The sequence below is a fragment of the Hemiscyllium ocellatum genome, chromosome 13 (genome assembly GCF_020745735.1).
Source record: "Hemiscyllium ocellatum isolate sHemOce1 chromosome 13, sHemOce1.pat.X.cur, whole genome shotgun sequence".
In the NCBI taxonomy this organism is placed as follows: Eukaryota; Metazoa; Chordata; class Chondrichthyes; order Orectolobiformes; family Hemiscylliidae; genus Hemiscyllium; species Hemiscyllium ocellatum.
The window spans coordinates 36797744-36822612 of record NC_083413.1 but is presented as its reverse complement, the minus strand read 5'-3'; the positions used below and the strand labels follow the sequence as shown (position 1 = coordinate 36822612).

Sequence of the window (24869 nt, the reverse complement as noted above, 5' to 3'; positions counted from 1 at the left end):
TGGAAGATCAAGACTTATCACTTGAACCAACAGCACAGGGAGAGTTTCTGAAACCAATATATGAACTGGATGGTCTTGCATACTTAATTATCAGTTCCATCTCAACATTTGTTAAAAGACATGTCAAAGCTTCATCTGTTGCTTGCCTTGTACTCTACACAAACATATCTTGAAGGAAAATATCTTGCCACATTAGAAGTAAACACTACAAACTTTTACATTGCAATATGTTCTTTATTTTCCAGTTTTGGACGTGAAAAGAGGCATTAATTTTAATTAAATACTTAATAAAGCAAAAAGTATTTACACATTCATTTTAAACTGTAATCAATGAAGGATTCATTCTTGTTGATAATTACAAGCACCTTATGAACTCAGGAATTCTATAAATACAGGAGACACTGCTGCACTTTATCAAAGACAGCAGAAATAACATGGCATTACATTAGCAATATTGCGGAACATTTATTTACAGAACTGTCCTAAAACTGTTCTACATTAAGTAGAATCACCTAGGAACTGTACTGTTTTTATGTTGTCTAATTAAACTGTTAAACTCTTACTGATTTTTAAAATCCACTACAGGCTTGTTCAAGGCTTTTTATACAACTCACAGGCATAAGAACTGAGGGGTTAGGGGTTGAGTGCCCCTCCCCTCAAAATAAATCTAGTTTAGGGAAGCCAAGTTGATATATCCTGGAATCCCTAAATTTGTTTGCATCGTTGGTAATTTAACACCAACAAGGTAGCCACCATTCTTTATTAAAAATCAAAAAATCCCCACCACTTTCCTATGCCCATGACAACCACCTAATTTTAAGGACCATATCAATAGCCCTAATTTCTTTTTCTAAATAGTTATATTTGTTAGACATGAACTGATGTTAAAAAATAGATAAAACCTTGAAGTACCAAGGGTTTATTGAATAGACGTTCTCAGAACCAAGCACTTGATTGTGCAAAAACTCAAAGGACAGTTCTCATCTGCCTGATGCATTCACTATGTGATTGACTTCGGTCAATCATGATTTCTAATTGCCTTCTGATTCTTCTTCAGCTTCTCTTAACCAAGTGAAGAAAGCTGTCACAGATTTCAAAGCTACTCCTTTGCCTTGTTGCTCAGCTGGGTCTTTACTTGACTCCCACTTGTAAAAGGCTTCTTCGGATATAACATCCTCATCATACAAAACATCGAAAAATGTCCTTAATAAGTCTGCAAAGAACATACAAAATAAATAAGAGTTTTAACAAAGCAGAGTTTCTAAATGGGATGCTCTTCAGAGGGTCAGTGTGGACTTGATGGGCCTAATGGTCCGCTTCCACACTGTAGGGATTTTATGATTCTAAATATGCAAGGAGAACAGTCAATTATATGCGAGGAAACATTTGATGCACATGGTTTTTGAGGGGTTGGGATATGGTAACATGCAGCATTGAGGAATAAATCTGAGTTTATCAGAATGCATCAGCCACTTAGTCGAAACTTACAACATTAATCAATCCTACTCCTGTTGGAAATAGAGTTATTCCAAATAACTAAAGTCATCGGTGCAACTTGAAATCACATGCATAGAATTAGAATTCAGTGCCTACATAATATTGATGGCATATTGAGCTGAAAATCTCAAATGCCTTTCTACGAGCTTTAAAAAGGATCAGTTATTTACCTACAAAGCTGGAAGGACACCTAGAAGGGCTCAACACCTTGTTCTCTAACTTCTCAGCAAGACATTGAGAAACTTCACTAGTGGAAGTCTGCAAAGTGGTTTTAGCTCCATCATATGGTGCAGATTGAAGGCCATATTGTATACAATACTTACTTGGTGGCTGCTCTAATTTGGCCATTAAGGCCTGAAGGGCATAGAGTGCTTGCAATTCACGCTGGGGATCAGAATCCAAGTATTTCGTTAGGACCTTTACTCTATTTTGGACAACCTCTGTATCCACACGAATTGGGTTTTCAACTAAAATAGGCAGGGAAAGGAGTGGAACATATAGAAGAAAAAGTTAAAATACTGTCTTGTGTATCAATAAATATTCTCCAAAAATATTATTTTTTTAAAAATCAAAAATGTACTTACATACAACAGCAGAATGACAAACCGATTTCATTAATGCTCTAATGAACACTGATGAAACAATTTGCTTTTCGTCAATGTTGGCCTGCAACAGAGACAATTCAATGTAGCAACTGTAAGTCCCACATTTGCAACTGTTTGGCATGTGTATACATACTGCATTACAAATCTCCAAATCATAAATCTGTGTATGCGCAACACAAATTTCCCCAATCAATTTAAAACAAAATTAAGTCTCATCACAATATCAGTCATAGCTAACTTGGTAGCATTAATCAGAGTCAAAGTTTGATGCTTCAAAGCAGTATTGTTGTTCTGCATGCCCCATCAGGAGGACAAAATATACAAACAAACTATTTTGAAGAACAGGACCCTAACTTATATTTATCAACTCATTCACCATCATCAATACAGGTAATCTTTCATTTTCTTTTCAAAAGACATCATTCACAGGATATGGACATCACTGGCTTGGCCAGTATTTATTGCCCACCCCTAATTACCCAGAAGGGAGGGTGAAGAGGCAATCGTATTGCTGTATTGACAGTCATATATAGATTGAGCCAGATAGGGATGGCATATTTCATTCATTTAAAGGATACAAGTTTTACAACTATCAGCATGGTCACATCTTTAAAAAAATTCCAGACTTTTAGGAATTCAAATTTCACCATCTGTCATGGTGGGCTTCGAATCCATATCAGATGGAAGTTATGGAATGCTAAACTGACTTTATCACTCAGCCACTGCCTTCCCTATCTGGTTAGGTGGTTAAACACACATTGCACAAATCACAAACTGGATTTCTTGCATTACAAAGACTTCACCTCATATGTACGTACTTACTTACTTACTAACTAATGTATTTTGGGACAATGTGTGGTCTTGCTAAGATCTTTAAAAAAAATCCAAGTTTTTCTTTCCACAGACTTAGCTTGCCCAAACGATAACATTTTTTTGAAAAGCTAACTGTAATTTAGTAAACTTACTTCAATCCAGTCAAATATTCTTTGGTTGTCAGCTTTCTCCTTGATCAACTTATCAAACTGTTCACACAGGTCATTGAAAGATATTTCAGTTTTGCTTGATGATTCCTCATGATTAGATTCATTTCCCAGAGTAAACTCCACTTTCTATTAAATAAACAGTGAAATGACAAAAGTTTCACTCTGGTTTTTCTTTCATGTACCAAAGAAAACAATGAAAAAGGGTTTAAAACTAAGTCGGAAAGGGCAAAGACTGCTTTGGACCACTGAACAGGTTGCAAAGAATGCAATGGAGATTTCAGAGGTTTTAACGAGTACACTGTCTTTAAGTCTTTACTCCTGAAGATAACAGTAAACAATTATTAAATTAAATATTTTCTTTTTACAAAGAAAATCTTAACTTATTAAATACAGCAACTGAACTAAACATGTTCTGTACATGCTCAGCTTCTATTTTTAATGGCTCAATGCACTCTGAGTCAATGGAGTCTCCATCTTTTAAAAATATTATCAAGCTGAACTAGATGGATTATAGGTATTGATACCAATAACAAAAGATGATTGAAAATCAAACGCAATACAAAAGCTTGACTTAACAAGAAAATTACATCACAATAAACTAGCAAGAAATATAAAAATAGATGCTAAGAGCTTCTACCAAATTATAAAATGACTAACTAACAATGTTGGTTGCTCAAATAATGAAAGTGATGAATGAAGAATTGGAACAAACATCTGTATTAGATGAAAACAACTCATACTACAAAGAAGAAAATCACAGAGCAAAATGGAAATAAACTAAAACAGTAAAAATGGACAAAAATAAAGGGGACAATAAAAACACGAAGTACAGAATAAGTTCACCTCTAGCAGCATCAAAGCAGAATTCCCTGAAAATCATATCAGCTTCAACTGTTTTTCTCTCTCCACAGATACTGTCAGACTTGAATTTCTCCAGCACGGTTTCAATGCTAGATTTTTGAAGTATTTTCTTTTCTGTAAATGGGACTAAAGACAAAAGTCCTTGGACCAGATGGTCTTCTAGTCTTTAAAAAGTGGCTGCAGGGATAGTAGTTTTGAACTATACGGGAGTGGAGAGTTTATGGGGACAGACAAGGAAGTGGAATTGAGGCCACAATCTTACGGAATGGTAAAACACCCCTACAGGAGCTACTCCTACTAAGATCTTCGAACATGATTGCTTGGAAGAAGTGCGACATAATAGGGACACAAAATGACTTCACAAAAGGTCAGATCTTGAAAATAAGATTGGTCGATGACGGTAATCCACCAGACACCCTCTTTAACTTCTAAAAAGGGTATTAGACTGGAGATTTCTTTAAACTTGGAAATTAGTAAAAATACACAGTACTGAATGAAAGCAGACAGAATGTGGGCAAAAAAAATAGATGAACTGGATCACCAATGTGGACAGCAAGGACCAACGACTAGTACTTTTATTAACTGTTTGGATGAAAGATTTGAGGCACAATCTGCAGATTTGGAGATGACATCCTCGGTGACTATAACCACAAGCAAACTTTCACACCATGTCCTTTTCCATCTGTCTTCACATGGAGAGACAGATGACCAAACCATTCTTCTCTAATGTCTCACCATTACTGTCCAGCTGGGTGACTGCTCTTTTCCAATTCCATTCCTCACTACCTAATCGCAACTAGAGTGTCATTTGCAATGGCTTATCTTGCTCAGGCAAAGTTACCTCTGGTACCCCACGGATCCGTCCTTGGCTCCGTCCAAATCAGTACACACTGCCCTTAGTGCCATCATTTAAAAGCATGGCATTAGTTCTATGTAAGCTCTACCTCACTGCTACTTTGCTCAAGTCCTCCACAAAAGCTAACATAGAAAGTTCCTCTAAAATGTTGTTTCAGCTCCTACTCCAAACTCAGTCAGCCAATTACAGACTTCATCCCTCCCCATTTCAACAATCTGAAATTAAGCCAATTTGTTCACATTTGACCTCAAGATGCATTTCTGACCTCATTTATGGAATTACTAAGACACCCACACCAACTTTCATAACATTGGTCTAATTGCGCCTATCACGGAATTGCTCACAATCAACATCTATTTACCAGCAACTAGTTTAGCCATACAAGTACTGTGGCTACAGAGCAGGCTGGAGGCTAAGAATATTGTGGCAATTAACTTACCTCTTGATTCACCAAAGCTTGCTCACCATCTTAATGCACAAGTCAGCAAAGAACCTTTGGTCCGACTTGTCCATGCCGACCCGGTGTCGGAGTCAGAGATATACAGTACAAAAATAGATTCTTCAAACCAACTCACCCACGCTGACTGGATTTCCTCCAACAACTTGCCCACTACCGATGTCAGGCTCACAGGTCTATAGTTCCCTAGCTTTTCCATACCATCTTACTTAAATAGTGGCACCATGTTAGCCAACCTGCAGTTTTCCGGCACCTTGCCTGTGGCTATGATACAAATATCTCGGACAACAATCTCATCCTTAGCTTCCCACAGAGTTCTAGGAGATACTCAAATCAGGTCCTGGGCATTTATCCACCTTTATGCATTTTAAGACATTCAGCACCACCACCTCTGTAATATGGACATTTTTCAAGATGTCGCTATTTATTTCCCCACATTCTACATCTTCCATATCCTTCTCCATAGTAAACACTGATACAAAATACTAACTTAGTATCTCCCTAATTTCCTGCTTTTCCACAAATAGGCACACACCATCAAAATTGGTCTTACTCCAATTTAGAACTTGAACTTTTACATCTGGTCTATCCTTTTCCATTACGATATTAAAACCAATAATTATGATCACTGGCCCTAAAGTGCTCCCCCACTGACAACTCAGTCACCTGTCCTGCCTTGTTTCCCAATAATAGGTCAAGTTTTGTTCCTTCTCTAGTAGGAGTGCAATGGAACACTCCCCACTTGTCTGCATGTGTGCAGTTCCAAAAACACAAGAAATTTGACATTATTCAGGACAAAGCAGTCCACAAACATTCATTCTCATCAGCACCACCAATCCGTACCAAATGCATCGCAGAAATTCATCAAGGCTCCTTAGACAGCACCCTCCAAACCCACAACCACTACCACACAAAAGGACAAGTACAGCAGGCAACATGGGGACATTGCCACCTGCAAGTTCCCTCAAAGCCACTCACCATCCTGACCTGAAAACACCTTGCCGTTCTTTCAACATCACTGGGTCAAATTCTGGAACTGCCTCCCAAAAATGGTGTCTGCATGGGTTTCCTCCGGGTGCTCCGGTTTTCAACCACAGTCCAAAGATGTGCAGATTAGGTGAATTGACCAGGCTAAATTGCCCAGCATGCTAGGTGCATTAGTTAGAGGGAAATAGGTCTGGGTGGGTTACTCTTCGGAGGGGTCAGTGTGGACTTGTTGGGCTGAAGGGCCTGTTTCCATACTGTAGGGAATCTATCTAATCATTACCGAGGGCAATCTCTTGCCTTTTCCCCCTTGTACCTTTGCACATCATTCCCATCTACTTGCAGTGTTAAACGTTATGACATCACCCTAGCTTCTTTCACACACCACTAAGTCTATATTTTTGTGCACTTGTTCCTTTTACGAATGCGAACAATGTCTCTCTATTTATTCTAATCAACCGGCTCATGATTTTGAAAATCTCTATCAATTTCCCCTCAGTCGTCTTCTCTCCAAGGCGAACAGCTCTAACTTATTCAATCTAATCTTCATGACTGAAGTTTCTCATTCCTCAAACCATTCCTATAAATCGCTTTTGCGCTTGTCCTGCCAATGATCCATGCACACATACATTCAGACCCCTCTGCTCTATACCCCCTTTAGAACCGGACCTCGTATTTTGCATTGTCTTTCAATGTTCTTCCTACCAAAGTACATTACCTCACACTTTCTTCTCCGCATTGTACCTCATCTGCCACTCCAACTTGTCTACGTCCTTTTGGAGTTCTAACTATCTTCTCCTCAGTTTATAATCCTTTTACATTTCGTGTCATTTGTAAACTCTGAAACTGTCCCCTACATATCAAGATCTGGATCAATAATACAGAACAGGAAAAGCAAGGGTTCCAGTGTCTGAGCAAAACTTCCTCCAGCTTGAAGAATATCTATTAATCATTATTGTCTCCAATCACACAGCCAATTTTGGATTTACATTGCTAATGTCTCTTCCATACCATGACCTAAAACGTTTCTCAAGACTTTTGTATGATACTGTACCAAACTTCTGGTATCAGCAGCAGTTACCATCAATAAGCCTCTGTTACCTCTTCAAGAATCCCAGCTAGTTAAATAATCTCTCAGTTTAGATACTTCAGGAAATTCAGCCTTAGAGAATGCTCTTGGATTCATTCAGATTGCCTAGATGGACTGGAGCAGGAAGTCCAGATTTAATTTATATTTAAAGAAGATACAAAATAAGAGCAGACTTCTTGAGCCTGCTCCATCATTCAACAAGATCATCTAAAATCTAGATTTCATCCAGTCTTAGGCTTTGGAAGCAAAATTGGATTTGGCTAAGCTGTGTGGTGTTTGAGGATGTAATGAGTCAGATAGATGAGTTAGGGAATCAATGATGTGGCATATTTGGATTTTTGAAACGCATCCGATAAGGTGCCACACAGATAATCATTTAAAAACTTACTCATCTCTCTTAAACGAGAGAAGGAAATGCATATCCTCAAGTAGTAGCAAATAAAGATTACAAGATTGATTCCTGTGACAAAAGGGATTATCCTAGGAGGAGGTTATTATATTACACATATGTTCCTTGGACTTTAAATATATAGTTGAATATAAAATTTTAAAAGGGGCCTAGTAGAATACAGGCAGAGGAACAGCTTGCCTGCGTTGGGAAATCTAGAAAATGGGGTAACAGTCTCAGAGTCAACAAGTGTGGCACTGCAAAAGCACAGCCAGTCAGGTAGCATCCGAGGAACAGGTGAGCAAATGTTTTGAGCATAAGCATCGGAGGTCTTCACTTTCTCCCCATAACAGTTGCATACTAAGGAATGGTCATTTGGACTAAAAATCAGGAGAAAAAAAAAAGTGTTCACTCAAAACAACTGAATCTTTGGAATCCTCTACTGAGGATCAGTTATCAAGTTTAGTTACAGAGGTCAAAGGATTGATGGGGCAGAAATTTAATAGGAACCTGAACAGTACAACAAAGTCTGGGAATAATCGCACAACAAATTGGGTGAGGCCCTTGCTCCTAAAGACGGTTCCAGGGGTCAAGAAAAGATTGTCACGAGAAAGCAATGAAATGCTAATGAATTGGGACTATTGCTTTTTGTCAGTCTTATTAATTGCAAATCTTGCCTCATTATGTGCAGCTTCCTATCCTACCTCCCATTGTTAGGCAACCAGACAACAACTATTCCAGACAAAGGTCAACGGTCAGAGTGTGTACTTCATTGCTTCATCTCACCATTTGGTCCTCCAGGCCACCATGTTGGATACACAGAAATAACATTTCATAGAATATTCCAGTGCACTGACTGCACACAAACATCTATTAGAAGCTGGTTTCCAACACCTATGAGCTTCTCAGAACCCTCATGGCACGTTCCAAACCACTTACAGAATACATCTGCGGTACAAAGCTGCAATCTGGGGCACAATGACAATCAACACTGGACTGTTGTTTCAAGCATGCAGCAACTTCCACCAAACTCATGGGCTGCATCGCAGGACTGTATGCTTGCTGTCTTAGTCCTCAGTCCATTTTGAACCCATCTGGATGCTCACAGCATCCCTTCACTACCTTTTAGCACTTTGTCACCTCTGTCAAAGCTACCAAGTTCACATCATTTCAGTGTTGCTTTGCTGCTGAACGTTGATGCAAAGCTAAGATATTGGTCAGCAGTCGTTAGTGAACGGAGACTGCCTTCAGTGGGTTCCAGTACAGTAAATCAAGGGCAGTCTTCAGTAGCAACCTAGACATTTGGGCACAGCCAATCAAGATCGTCAGGCTCAGGTTCCTCTCTTCAGAATGTGAGGAATTGAATGTTCGCAGCATAATAATCTTGACTCTCTCTCCTACCAGAGACTGCTTTCTCCTGGAATTAGAGAAATAACTCATGGAGTGATATATAGTTGGGCAGGACAGCTGCTGCAGCACATGGAGGAAACTTGGGCAGTTGCTCAGAGTAAGTGAATAGGGAGGGCAAAAGGCATGTAGGTTGGTGATGTCAGGTGTTAGGGTTGATAAAAGCATGAAGGAAGATGTTGCATGCAATAATTAGAGTGCTAGAGCATGTGCCTTTGTGGGAGGTCTATACAGTAGCAGAGATACAGTGAGTGCGAAGCAGGAGAGAGATGATGGTGGCTCTTACCCTGACTGAGTGGAAGGTGACTTTCTTCCTATGCTGTCAGCCATTCCTCCAGATAACTGAGGGCAACATGATCCAAGTGGCAAGCTCAGCAGGATCTCTCATTGTGCAGGGCAATTCTGGACTGACCAGCTTGCACATCAGCATTTTCATGAAGACACAGCACTTAGGATGACAGGCACTTCCAGGATATCCTGGCAGCAGTGAATTCCTCCAAGTGCAAGTGGTAGAATTGGGCCAGCACAATAGCATCACCATAGGGCCAGGCTAAATAGTTAATGAGGAGAATTTGAGGAATCTCACTGGGCCTCACAGAAATACTCCATGAAACTCAACAAGATTTACACTCGGTCAAAATATGACAAGATCCAGCACCTGGTTACTCAGGAAATTAGAGAAATAGGATAATGCAGAACGGTGGAATTATTATAGGCTGTGTTTGTTGACACCACAAGCAGCTTTAATCAAACATGCACAGACGTTGGGTTTGGGGGGGAGAGGGAGAGAGGGAGAGAGAGAATAAAGAGAGAGAGAGAATAAAGAGAGAGAGAGAGAGAGAGAATAAAGAGAGAGAGAGAGAGAGAGAATAAAGAGAGAGAGAGAGAGAGAGAATAAAGAGAGAGAGAGAGAGAGAGAGAGAGAGAGAGAGAGAGAGGGAGAGAGAGAGAGAATAAAGAGAGAGAGAGAGAGGATAAAGAGATTGGGAGGAGGCACGAAGGGAGGGCAGGGACATTGGGATCAAGAAGAGAACAGCTGCTGTGATCTCCTCCTCTTCTCACTGTGGCAATGCCCCACCAGCCCCCATGACATCCCTCTTCCTGCCACTGAAACCCACTCCAAAATTGCAAAGTAGGATGTCTTGGCAAGTTCAGCAACAATAGCACTATGTACATGTGCTAGAAGATAACATTTTGTGTCAACAGACCTATTGTCAAATATTACGGCTCTTGCACTAAAGCAATACACAAAACTCAGAAAATTTATTCAGCACCAAATAAAAGTGTACTGCTGCCCCTTGGGCTCAAGAATACAAAACATAATAGAAATACCTTCTCTGTGACAAATTGGTTGATGTCTTTTTCCTCAGGAAGGAATTCCTTCCAGCTGAGACCACCTTCTCTCCACAAAGAGCCTACCTTCTTACGGCTCTGCAAGATTGAGGAATTCAATGTGAGAATTATCAACTTTAAACGGCATGGACACAAATATAAACTTGCATCAAGTAATCACAACTTACCATTCCTTTGCAAAGTAAACACAGTAGATCAGCAAGCAGAAGGCCAGCCTTTCCAATAGGGATCAGTGGTTTGGCCACTTCTCTGCCAAGAGAACAAATTTATTTCAGGAAAAGTCTTAAGAAATTAATTTCACAAAAAAATTCACGTAAAATCCTAAGTGACCCAATAAAGAATGTATTATACCATTTTGTGAAAGATATATGCTACACATCCAGTTTCAGAACCGAAAGCACACACAAACATTTGGCCAAATTAAAGTTTTTAAAAAATCCTCAACAACCAGGTTGAAAAGCTTTTCATACTCCGGAAAATCAATTTAAATTTTCAACGAATGGAGGCCCGTGGTCTAGCATACAGAGGAATCTATGCCACTTAGTCATGTACTCAAAATCACATTTGCACCTACAGAAATATGCTTGTGCTCACATTAAACCATGTATTACTCGATACTTGGTTTTGAATGGATCCAACAGATAGAGATACACAGAAACCCTTCAGTCCAATCCGTCCAGATATCCCAACCCAATCTAGTCCCACTTGCCAGCACCTGGTCTATATCCCTCCAAACCCTTCCTATTCATATACCCACCCAAATGCCTTTTAAATGTTGCAATTGTACCAGCTTTCACCACTTCCTCTGGCAGCTCATTCCATGCACGTACTGCCCTCTGTGTGAAAAAACTGCCCCACAGGTCCCTTTTATTTATTTCCCTTCTCACCCTAAACCTATGCCTTCTAGTTCTGGACTCCCCAATCCCAAAGAAAAGACTTTGCCCATTTATCCTATCCATGCCCCTCAATTTTGTAAGCCTCTAAGGTCACCCCTCAGCTTCTGATGCTCCAGGAAAAACAGCCCTAGCCGGTTCAGCCTCTCCCCATAGCTCAAATCCTCCAACCCTGGCAACACCCTTGTAAATCTTTTCTGAGCCCTTTCAAGTTTCACAACAATGTCAAGCATTTTAGCCTTCCATTCATGTAGCAAATGACTACAGCTTTCAACCACCTCCAAAAATGTACTGCTTTGCACAGACTAGACAAACAGCTGTGGAAATAAATAACCAGCCTTGGTATTGTTTTGGTAATCATGATTAAAATAGAAATGTTGGTTTATAAAAAAATTCTGTTCTTTAGGCAGTACAACTGCATTTTGTTTGAAATCTCATTTGAAGGATGACAATGCTAACAAATTTAGCTTTGTAATGAGCATCAGTTCAGATCGAGAAAGTGATCTGAACTCACACACCGCTGTTTGATCCAGAGGGAAAATCTTTATAACTTAAAATTCCCAGTTAACACAAATGATGGCCTAGCATTCGTGAGGTCATCATATTCACCTACCTTTAGTCATTCCTGTCCTAAACATGAAATTGGAAATTCAACAGCCAATTTGAACAGCTATTCTAAAAGCCAGGAGCTACTCAACTAAAACTCCTCAGTCAGAAATCGATAAATCTTAATTCAATAGTAGCACTCTCTCCAGAGTCAGGTTATGGGCTACAGCCCTACGCCAAGGTTCAATATCTAGCACAGAATGGCTTTCTTATTGCTGCATTGCTTTTCAGATGTGACTCGTAATGAACTTGAAAGTTCTAGGACAGTATTCATCGTGCAACTAGGGCGTCTGCAATGTCGCATGTAACATTTTATTTCTTACCACAATCAACAAAATTGATTTATTCATCATTTTATTCATTGCTGCTTAGTGCACATTCGCAGTGATGTTTGCCTGAACTTTAAAATTCACTGGATTTAAAGTGATATTTGTTATGATCAAGTATTTTAAAGAATATTTAAGAACAGAAATTAATTTACAAGGTTTCCATTTTTGCCATATTAATGCAATTTTCATTTTTTGACTTAATTCATAACATCAGCAAAAGTTGTCACCATTACCTGAAAAGATCTCCCATTGGTAAGCCTCCATCATATAGCATGTGAACAATTAGTTCAGCAAGATATTGCCATATATGTGGGATATCAATTTCCATATCTTCAGCTATTTCAAGGATTTCATGTAGTCTATGGTATGCAAATAAAAACACAAGTTTACAGTATAGAACAGTATTGAATTAATTAGGTAAAACTGCTTCACAAATTAAATATACTGGCATGTAAAGATTGGTAAATTAATATGCCAAACCAAATTTTGCAGATTTAACTCTTCTCAGCATTGATTTCACATTCACAAGTTAATATAAACACAAAGATTTCAGTCACATTTGATAAAACAGTTGAGGTAAAAAAAAGCTGCTGCTAATAGACACAAGTAATTGAATTGATGCCTTTCGACATTTATCACATAAAAATCTGAAGACACAAGTCCTCACAGCAATAGAGGTATATAGTTGATCCAGACACTGTACACTTGTCGCAGCTGTATATACTGTCTCAAAAAACTATTCTTTGGAAATGCTCAGTATTACATTTTGTCAAAGCTTTTCATTTTGCATTCATCAAGATAATTCAAAAAAGATATCAATGTAAAAGGAAAACGATATTTCAAACTATGAGAACAGTACTTACTTGTTAGTAAGTGGACTTTGGTGCTAGATTGCCATTGAGTAAGCACCAACTAAACAATCATCAGTTAATTGACCAGCTACACTCACATTTTAAGTCAAAAGGTCAACTTGAGAAATGAATCAGAGAATGGCTATCACCTACTTTAGTTAATTGGAATAGGTGCAATGTGTGTACATTCCATCTTCAAATGAACAGGACCCTATGTAATAATATACATAACTTCCAATATGTGCAAAAGCACCACACTGAGCCTGACTGGCGAACCTAAATTAGCTGTCAGAGTAATCTTTGGCATTATTTCAAAATTGGTAATTTTTGGGATTATTCAGCAAATGCTATCTAGTGGGGTGCGCTGGTGGTGGCTGTCGGGTGCTCTGAATACCCAAATATTTAAATTTTAGAGGAGAGGTAACACCTATTCCAACAGTCACTGTATTAGAGGTCGGATCAGTTGTCCTTCATGCGAATCCAAGGAAAGCGATGGGACCAGACGGAGTACCAGGCCGTGCACTCAGAGCATGCGCAGATCAACTGGCAAAGGTCTTCTCAGACATCTTCACTGTTCCCTGCAGCAGACCACTGTTCCTGCCTGTTCAAGAAGGCCAGCATCATCCCTGTGCCTAAGGCTGCTCATGCAGCATGTCTCAATGACTCCCTCCCAGTGGACCCAACTTCAGTGGTCATGAAGTGCTTTGAAAGGCTGGTCACTGCATTAATCAACTCCAGTGTCCCCACTACTCTTGACCCACTCCAATTTGCCTATCGGACCAACAGATCCATGTCAGATGCCATATCACTCGCCCTACGCTCCTCTCTAGAATATCTTGACTCCAAGAACAGCTACATACGAATCCTACCTATTGACTACAGTTCAGCCTTCAACACCATCATCTCCTTGAGATTGATTATTAAACTTAATGATCTCAGACTAAGCCCCACTCTCTACAACTGGATCCTCAGTTTCCTGACCCACGGGCCACAAATCAGTGAAGATCAGGGACAATATTTCATCCTCACTAACACTCAACACTGGAGCCCCCAAGGGATGCATACTCAGCCCCCTGCTGTATTCACTGTATACCCATGACTGTGTCATCAAATACCAGACGAATGCCATTTACAAGTTCGCTGATGACACCACCATAGTCAGTCGAATCTCAGATGGCAACAATGTAGCTCTCAACGCTGGCAAAACCAAGGAACTCATTATTGACTTTCGGCAGGATGTTACTCATGGCCACCCCCACATATTAACAACACAGAGGTGGAACGAGTGGAGAGTGTCAAGCTCCTGGGAGTGATCATCCACATCAAGCTTTCTTGGACCCTTCATGTGGACCCACTGGTTACAAAGGCCTAACATCATCTCTTCTTGAGATGATGGCGAATACCCTTGCCAATTTTTATAGGTACGCCATCTGAGCATTCTGTATGTATCACTACCTAGTGTGGCAACTGTACCCTTCAAGTTCAGAAACGGTTACACAGAGTGTGAACTCGGCCCAGGCGAACACAAAAGCCAACCTTCCACCTATAGAATCCGTCTACCACACCCGCTGTCAAGTGAAGGCCACCAGCATTCTCAAAGGTCCATCCAACGCTGGCAATGTTTTTCGCCAACCTCTACCATCGGGGAGAAGGTACAGAAGCCTGAACACATGCACCAGCTGGTTTTGCAACATTTCTACCCTACTGTTCTGAGAATACAGAATGGACTCAAACTCTTAACATCCGCCTGTACCTGTGTTTTTGTTTTTGCCGTTTTGTTTACCTATTATTTACGATCTATGCTATTTAACTCTGATCTGCCTGTATTGCTTGCAAGACAAAGCTTTTCACTGTGCCTCAGTACACACGAGAATAAATTCTTTTCAATTCAAATACAGACAAGGCACAGTGAGGGACAATTGTTCCTACACAGCATTCAGCATGAATTTCCTACAATAGTACATGCTCAGTCCAACAAGAAAGGATGCATTATTGTACTTGGTCTTTGGAAATGAGGTGGTCCAAGTGGATCAAGTAACAATGGGGGAACATTTAAGAGACAGTAATCATTGTATTATAAGGTTCAGGATGTTGGTGGAGAATGAAATGCAACAACTCAAAATTTAAAAAAATAAACTGGTGGAGAGCTGACTTCAGTAGGACAAGAACACAGCTGGGTAGGATTTATTCGCTAATCTCGATGCAATCAAACAGTAATTGAACAATGGGCTACCTTCAAAGGCCAGATATTTCAGGAATAGTCAAGATATATTCCCTCAAATGGGAAACTTGGGACAAAGAGACTCCTGGATGGCAAAGGAGGGAGAAATTAACACGAGGGGAAAAAAACGTTCACTTAAGACAGGCATAAGGCAAAAAATAACAAGAGAACCAATGCTGAAGGTTTAGAGGGAAGGTCAAAATGTAAATAAGAGAAGCAAACAGGAATTATGGGAAGTGATCAGCACAGAGGGGAATCTCAAAGCATTCTATAGGCATATACAGAGTAAAGCAGCAGTTAAGAGAGGAGTAGGTCCAACAGAGGACCAAAAAGGGGATTCGCACTTGCATGACTGAGCTGATAAATGAAGACTTTGCATCTGTCCAGGCAACGATGACATGAGATGAAGTTCTGCCACTAGAAGAGTTCCAAAATTAATATACTAGTGTTGGAAGTGTTACAATACTTAAAACTTGATAAGGAACCAGATGAGACCCACTTGAGGATTTTGAAAGTAGTGAGGGCAGATGTTGTGGGCCAGCAGACTGGAGAATTGCAAACATCAGAGTTTTGAAGGAAGATCTTAAGGATAACTCCAGCAATTACAAGATTAGTCAATTTAACTTTGGTGACAGGATGGGGAAGCTTCTAGAAACAAATACTCAGAATAGAATTAGTCGTCACATAGAAAAAGGCAAGGTGATTAGGAAGAGCCAGCATGAATTTCAAAAGGGGCAATTGCATTTAGCGGAGTTGTCCTTTTCTAAAAGGTAACATAACGGCTTGATGAGGGTACACTGTTCACACATGGTTTACACGGATTTCCAAGCATTTGATACTGTGCTACAGAGCAGCCATCAGAAAGGTTTAATTATGGGCATCATAAATCATGGAAAGTAACATGAATCCAAAACTGACAGTGATAGGAAACAGAGCAATGGTCAATAGACACTTAAAGCCAAAGTAAGGTTTGTAATGGAGCTTCCCTAGGGAAGAGATCTGCTTTGAGATCTTTGCTTTTCCTGATATACATTCGGATCTAAATTTTCACGTGCAGGTGAATTTCAAAAGTGGCAGATGACAAAAACTTGAAAGAGCTGTAATTTGAGAGACAGCAGTATGGAACTCCAAAAGGACAAGTTGGAATGAACAGATAGGTGCCTCTTGAAGTTCAATGTAGAGAAAAAGAGAGAGGTGACGGCAGCATGGAGTAGAACTTGGCTTAAAAATACACAACAGAGGGAAGGTATAGATGGACATTTCTCAGATTGGAAGGGAGTTGAAACTAGTGATTCCCAAGAATCAGTATTGGGATCCATGCTTTTTCTGATTATATAATAATTTGGAGATGGGTGTTGAGGGCAAAAATCTCTAAATTTGCAGCTTATGTGAAGCTAGGGAGAATAGTGAATTGTGATGATGCTGATCACCTTCACAGAGACATTGACAGGTTAGCAAAATGGGCAGGCACCTGACAGATGAAATTCAATGCAGAGAAATCGACTTAGATGTACAGCACGGAAACAGACCCTTTGGTTCAACCTGTCCATGCCAACCAGATATCCCAACCTCGTCCTACCTGCAAGCACTCGGCCCATATGCCTCCAAACCCTTCCTATTCACATACCCATCCAGATGCCTTTTAAACGCTGCAATTGTACTAGCTTCCACCACTGCCTCTCGCAGCTCATTTCATAATCACACCACCCTCTGCGTGAAAAGGTTTATACTGGAGCTTCCCCTGGGGTCTCTTTTATATCTTGCCCCTCTCACCTTAAACCTATGCCCTCTAGGTCTGGACTCCCCCAAACCCCAGGGAGGGAAATGTGAAGTTAATGCATTTTGGTAGAAACAAGAGACAATCCAGGCTTGGGAGTACAATTTTGGGGGAGAATAGGGACTTCAGGATTCACATCCATAATTCTGAGGTGGCCAGGCAAACTGAAATAGCTAAGACCGCTTATAGGTTCCTTGGGTTTAGAAATAAAGGCATAGAGTATACCAACACCTTCCACCCCGACCTCAAATTCACCTGGAACCAACACCTTCCACCCCGACCTCAAATTCACTTGGACCGTCTCAGACTCCTCCCTCCCCTTCCTAGACCTTCCCATTTCTATCTCGGGCGACCGAATCAACACAGACATTTACTGTAAACCGAATGACTCCCACAGCTACCTAGACTACACCTCCTCCCAACCTGCACCCTGTAAAAACGCCGTCCCATATTCACAATCCCTTCGTCTCCGCCGCATCTGCTCCCAGGAGGACCAGCTCCAATACCATACAGCCCAGATGGCCTCCTTCTTCAAGGACCGCAGACTCCCCCCCAGACGTGATCAACGATGCCCTCCACCGCATCTCCTCCTCTTCCTGCTCCTCCACCCTTGAGCCCCGCCCCTCCAACCGCCACCTGGACAGAACCTCACTGGTTCTCACCTACCACCCCACCAACCTCCATATACAGCGTATCATCCGTCGTATTTCCGCCACCTCCAAACGGACCCCACCACCAGGGATATACACCCCCCCCCCCCCATCAGCGTTCCAAAAAGACCAGTCCCTCCGTGACTCCCTCGTCAGATCCACACCCCCTACTAACCCAACCTGCACCTCCACACACATCATCTATTGCATCCGCTGCACCCGATGTGGCCTCCACTATATTGGGGAGACAGGCCGCCTACTTGCGGAACGTTTCAGAGAACACCTCTGGGACACCCGGACCAACCAACCCAACCACCCCGTGGCTCAACACTTCAACTCCCCCTCCCACTCCACCAAGGACATGCAGGTCCTTGGACTCCTCCATCGCCAGACCATAACAAAACGACGGTTGGAGGAAGAGCGCCTCATCTTCCGCCTGGGAACCCTCCAACCACAAGAGATGAACTCCGATTTCTCCAGTTTCCTCATTTGCCCTCCCCCCACCTTGTACCTGCAATCTTCTTCCTGACCTCTCCGCCCCACCTCACTCCGGCCTATCACCCTCACCTTGACCTCCTTCTACCTATCGCATCTCCATCGCCCCTCCCCCAAGTCCCTCCTCCCTACCTTTTATCTTAGCCTGCTGGACACACTTTCCTCATTCCTGAAGAAGGGCTTATGCCCGAAACGTCGAATTTCCTGTTCTTTGGATGCTGCCTGACCTGCTGTGCTTTTCCAGCAACACATTTTCAGCTCTGATCTCCAACATCTGCAGACCTCACTTTCTCCTCCATAGAGTATATGAGCAAAGGAACTATGCTAAGCCTCTACAAATCATTGGTCAGACCACATTTGGAGTAGTGTGTTCAGCTCTGGGCACATTGCTTAAAAGGAAGGATGGTTAATGCCTTGGACAAGAGTCCAAAAAGATATTTACTAGAATGATACCAAGAATTGTGGATCTTTCATACAAGGATGGATGAGAAATTGGGCTTATTTTCTTTGGAGCAGAAAAGATGGAGATTACTTTACTGTGATGTTCACAAGGATATTCCTTTTCCACTAGCTGGTACGGTAGAATCCCTATAGTGTGGAAGCAGGACATTCAGCCCATTGAGTCCACATAACACACCCCCACCCCCATCAAATAGCATCCCACCCTAACTCCCCCCATGTACCCTATCCCTGTAACCTCATTTCCCATCGCTATACCATACTGCCCGCACATTCCTAGACACTACTGGCAATTTTGCATGGCCAATCCAGCTAATCTGCACATTTTTGGATTGTGCGAGGAAACCCACGAAATCACAGGGAGAATGTACAAACTCCACACAAAAAAGTCATCCAAGGCTGGAATTTAACCGGGATCCTCAGCCATGAGAGGCAGCAGTGCTAACCATTGAGCCACTGTGGCACCCATGTGTCAGTAACTAGGGATTGCAATTTCAAGATTGCTAGAAAGAGTCTTCAGGGAGATGAGGAGAGACATTTTTTAGTGAGTGAGTTGTTAGGATTCGGAACACTGCCTGGGAGTGTGGTGAAGACAGATTCCATAGGAGGTTTAAAAAGAGAGGTGGATGTATATTTGAAAATGAATTTACAGGGTTAGGGACCAGGCGAGAGAATTGAATCAGCTGGGTAGACAGAGAGCCACTACAGGCACAATGGGTCAAATGGCATCCTTCTGTACTGTAAATTCAATGATTCTATGCACTCCGGTTGGAAGAACACAAAGACAATATAAAATGGGCGGTACAATCGGACCCGGTGTACACGCAGAAATCAAAAGGTGGCAGGACAAATATAGAGAGCAGTTAATAAGTATACAGTGTCCTCAACATTATTAGTATGGGCATAGAGTAAAAGAGCACGGAGGATATGTTGAGCTTTAACAAAACTTATTTGACCTAAGCTGAAATAGAGAATATGGTTGTTGGTGCCACATTATAGGAAAGATGTGAATGCACTGAAAAGAATGTAGGAACAATTCACAAGAATGTCTTTAGGAACGAGATTGAATGTTGAGTAATGAGGATAGATTAAATAACTTAGAACTAATCTCATTGGAAAGGCAATACCTGAAAGGAGATTTGATAAGAGGTTTTGAAAGTCATGAGCGGGCTGGATGGAACACTAGGGACAGAATGTTTAGCTCATAAAAGGAACAAGAACAAGTGAGCATGAATTTAGAAAGTGATGAGAAAAAACAAATTTCAACACAACAAGTAGTTAAGACGTTGGATGCTTATTTGCATATAAATAGCATACAGGTATATAGGAAAGAGACAGGAGATAGGTTCTAGGTAATGGTGGTCACTGCAGAGATGCTGCAAACATGAGCTGAAAGGCCTTCTCTTACACCATAACAATTTTATCAGACATTGTGTTGAGTTTTGGAGTATGGTTGATTGGGTTTGGCCAATAGCTTGCCTGTAGCAGACAACCAAGGAATACACGTTTTTCATATGATCCACCATTCTTTGGGAAGTATGAATCATCATATGCATCATACTAGCACCGAAATTCATATGCTATATTACTCATTGGTGAGATCTGTAGATCATCACCGTGGCTTAACAGCATCTGTTAGTCAAGAACACCACTCATGTTACTACTGCATAATGAGCAACTTAATCAGCTAGCTTCACTTGTTGCTTGAACCTTACTCTTCCAGGCCAATTGAACGCTCTCTCTTCAGGTGTTTGCAATAGGTATTACCTGTATCCAGCCAGCCCTTCAAAACAGCGTCAACATTAGATAGGATTCCACAATTGAACATTTGCCAAATCATTCAGAATATACTCAAATATGCAGACATTTAAAGATTAACAGCTAGGGCTGCAATGTGGAAAATTTAAGGCAAACTTGAGAATATATTTATTAACATAGTAAAAAGAAAATTTGGCTCTAACATTGCAACCATTTCAAATTCAAAGTTTGTGAGAAGATTTGTAGCTCGGGTGCTTATTGTTGTGGTTCTGTTCGCCGAGCTGGGCATTTGTGTTGCAGACGTTTCGGCTCCGGTCTAGGTGAAATCCTCTGTGCTTGGGAGCCTCCTGTGAAGCGCTTCTGTGATCTTTCCTCCGGCATTACAAATGCCGGAGGAAAGATCACAGAAGCACTTCACAGGAAGCTCCTAAGCACAGGGGATGTCACCTAGATAGGGGACGAAACGTCTGCAACACAAATTCCCAGCTCGGCGAATAGAACCACAACAACTATTTCAAATCATTGAAGTATGTGACAATCAAATCATTCTCTGGTTCATTTCTCAAAACAATGCCTTGACCAGAGTCAATCTGTCCAATTTAGAGTTCAGCAAAGCCTGGCAGTTAGCAGTCAGTTATTTAACTGGTGCACGGTCCACAGCAACATCTCTACCAAACAGAATAAGACTTGCTAACCAATCAGAATCTACTTGCCAATAAATTCTGTTCTCAGTAAAAATTCTTGTCTTCTCTTTACATTATTGCTTGCAAAATAAAAAGCTTCAAATGCCTCTTTTCAGCAATGCTCGAGTTCGACATTACAAAACAACTGAGTTCAATATTAATTAAATTTTTAAAAATGGTTTACTGGTGCCAATATTTACCCCTTGCAGTACTGTTCCTTTGACAGAGTACCAGCTTTTACAAGGTGATATAACAGAATTCCCATGTGTTCTCTTGCTAGTGCACTTCTCTCCAAAGTTGATTCAATGCCACTTCGAACAAAGATGTGCAAAGTCTTCGGTGATTCAAGCTCCTGCACGCACTGCGATGCTTCCTACAAAACAAAAATCAAGACTGCAATTTATTTTCAGAAATTCCACACAAACCAATGTTTTATAAATTTGCTCAAATGTTATATTTGTGTACATACAATTGCATGTTATCAGTAATTACATTATTCTGTTCCTGAAATATGGCCATACGGTTAAAGGTTAATTGTTATTAAAAACTGTAATAATTGCACAAGTTTCTTGATTAATTAGCAGGCTGTAGGCATTGTGGTTTTGGTAATTGCGATAGTCAGGGAGGTGTTCTACAAATTCCGAACGTCTTCCTTAGTTTAGCTGTACTTTGCCAAATCCGCTCCAACCATGACAGACATAGCTATGCTATAGCTAAGTTGCTGGCTGTTAAGGGGCCTTCTTTGCAAAAGAAGCATAGCACAACACTAAAGACTATAGCACTGAAAACCTCAGCTAGTTTTAAAGAAGCTCATTGTGTAATCTAGAAGAGCATAATCACCTAACCAAACTCTATTGTCTAATCAAAAGTATGCTTATTTTGCACTTACCTTTATATCATTGATATGCAAATACTCTTCAATGATTGCCTTGGATTTCTTTTCAAACTCTTCCTCGGACAGGGCAGGTTTATCAGGTGTCACAGATACAGAGACAGGCTCAAGCTTAACTATAAATTAAAAGGACATTAAGATTTTCTTAAAAAACATGGAGCTGAATTACTGCAGCTTTTCCACAGCTCAGATGACTATGAAGTTTACATTCTACCATACGGTACGTCCACAGCTCTCAGGTGCCCGACAGCACCAGACCAACCAGCTTCCCCTTTGGCCCCTTGGTCACCAAATACAATTTTAATCAGAGTTTTACAGGACTTGGGCTCAATAGTTCTGCACCAGTCATCAAGCAGCTAACAATTCTAACCCCACTGTCCAGCAAAGCCCACAGCCATTTAGGTTCCGGTGTTTTAAGTGTTCAGCTTAATACTCAACTGTTGTGATAGCTCACGTTGAGTTTTCTTACAAATCCTGTAATTTGAAGACTGAAATACTTTTGTAATGGTTTTTGTTTAAAGTTTATGAATGAAGCATATTTTTGGGAAAGAATGTCACTAAATAAATCACAAATACTTTCCAACAAAATAGAACAGTCTAGCAGCTAGGCAAGTTGCTTTCATTAAATCACGAATACTCCCAAGTAAGTTGCTGAAAACTTTGCCTTTAAATTTTATCCATCATTCAACAGCCATCTGATACTGATCTCAAGCACAGAGGTTTTCCCTTTCAGCAGCTCCTTTAGGACGGCATGGTGGCTCAGTAGTTAGTACTGCTGCCTCACAGCAACATGGAGCTGGCTTTGTTTCCTGCCTTGGGTGACTGTGCAAACTCCACACAGACATTCTCCCAGCGTCTGCATGGGTTTCTTCCGGGTGCTTCGTTTTCCTCCCACAATCCAAAGATGTGCAGGTCAGGTGAATTGGCCATGCTAAATTGCCCACAGTGTTAAGTGCATTAGTCAGGAGTAAATATAGGGTAGGGAAATGGGTCTGGGTGGGCTACTCTTCAGAGGGTCAGTGTGGACTTGTTGGGCCAAAGGGCCTGTTTCCATATAGTAGGGAATCTATAGTATCAGTGCCTGCACCAATGGAACCACTGAATCTTAAAGCTGACTACAGCACACTCTCACACCCTCGATAAGATTACCCAGAACTCATTTTGTGAAAACTCAGTTGTCACTGGGAGCACTTCACAATACATAAAGACCTAAGATCACTGTAACTGCTCTTTTTTTCGGTTTAAAAAGATGATTTTCAAGCTTCCAAATCAGAAAACAGCAATTCAATAAAAGGACGTCAAAACAGATTAATATGTGGTGATTTGAGTGGAGGTGTTCTTCAACTCGGTCAAAAACATTCAACACATCTCTAACCAGTTCTATTTAGCAAATATGGAACTAGTAAAATTGCACTTTGCTAATTTCTGGAACATCTCTTGAACAAATAGCGTAATGGAAAGACTCCCGCAGCCACCACAGTGCAAAGGATTTTATCCAACACATTGAAGAGGTTCTTTACACTTGAAATCTCATGAATATAATTGAGCATTCCAGGAGGATCTATGGTAGACCCAAAAATCCTCTTCCAATAAAAAAAACTGCGGATAAAAGATACAAGGTATAATCTCCTAAGCAAAATACAAAGATGAGACAGAATATCCATAGTGCTAACACCATACAGTTACACCAAATCTAAAAATAAAGCCAGTAGTCAGCAACAGCTGAAGCTACTGTGACAAAAGACTTTTGAGTAGTATGATTGAAGGGCTATTGTAGTATAGTGGCATTGTTCCTAACTCTGAGCCAGGAGGCCCAAGTTCAAGTCCTATCTGCTTCAGGTGTTTATCACCAGCAATGAACAGGTTGATTCAAAATTAATCTTGAACAGTGTAGTTCAAAGCTCTTATGAGGCAGTTGTAGAGTGAGGAAGACAAGGTTCAAGTCCTATCTACTCCAGGTGTATAGCAACATCTCAACAGGTTGATTAGAAAAATATTTTGACAGTATGGCTTCGGAGCTCAAATATCTCAGTTAGAGGAGTGTTAAGCTGAAGATCTAAAGCGTCTTTGTTTTGACAGTGAATTCCCTCCATTTTAGGGGCTCTTGGGGTTCAGGGGAGGTGTCCCTAACTTGAGACGAGGATGCCTGAGCTGAAGTCCCACTTGCTCCGAAAGTATGCAACATCTCTGTATAGATTGATTAGAAAATATCTTGAACACAGCGTGGCCAGGCTCTTGCAGCAGCGTGGTATCCCTACCTTCGAGGCAGGAGGCATGGGTTCAACTGGCACCTGTTCCAGAATTCTCTGAATGAGTTTTGTTAAAAAATATCTTGAACAGTGGCCAAAACTTAAGAATACATTGTTCGAGTAGTAACCTAATCTTCTTGAATACAACTGACATCAGAACCTATTAAATCAGGTATGAATTAATAAGAGCTGCAACAGATTGCGGGATTTAAAATAATCAAAAGATGAGTGAACCCATTAATCTAATCATAAACCGCAAAACAATGGATATGCACAGACTGCCCAAGCCTGAGCAAAATTGACAAGAATATCGCAGTAGGCATTGTGATCATGGTATTCAAGAACCATCAATTTTTTTTTACTTCAATTATCTGACATTCATTGCCTGGGATTGAGATGGTTTGACAAAAAGAAAATATATTGATCTGAGTGGCTACAATGGGCACATGAAAAGCTTGAATGGTGCTATCAGGAAACCAAACTTAACCTGCACTAAAATTAACATGCCATTAAAAAAGACTGAAG

At 40.8% G+C, this 24869-nt stretch overlaps 1 protein-coding gene across 4 annotated transcripts in view; it reads right to left on the bottom strand.

Annotated features, from left to right (window-relative positions):
• Nucleotides 1-213: 213 nt before the first annotated feature.
• The window catches only part of eif4g1a (eukaryotic translation initiation factor 4 gamma, 1a), a 146422-nt gene continuing 121766 nt past the window's right edge, over nucleotides 214-24869 (bottom strand). For all 4 annotated transcript variants that reach the window (XM_060834761.1, XM_060834760.1, XM_060834759.1 and 1 more), the window contains 9 exons: nucleotides 22093-22211; nucleotides 21404-21576; nucleotides 12543-12668; nucleotides 10649-10730; nucleotides 10461-10559; nucleotides 3068-3211; nucleotides 2082-2163; nucleotides 1821-1964; nucleotides 214-1213 (listed from right to left, as the gene is read on the bottom strand). In XM_060834761.1, the coding sequence (XP_060690744.1) occupies nucleotides 1032-1213; nucleotides 1821-1964; nucleotides 2082-2163; nucleotides 3068-3211; nucleotides 10461-10559; nucleotides 10649-10730; nucleotides 12543-12668; nucleotides 21404-21576; nucleotides 22093-22211 (1151 nt within the window). In that variant the 3' untranslated portion in view covers nucleotides 214-1031. The remainder of the gene's footprint in view (nucleotides 1214-1820; nucleotides 1965-2081; nucleotides 2164-3067; nucleotides 3212-10460; nucleotides 10560-10648; nucleotides 10731-12542; nucleotides 12669-21403; nucleotides 21577-22092; nucleotides 22212-24869) is intronic.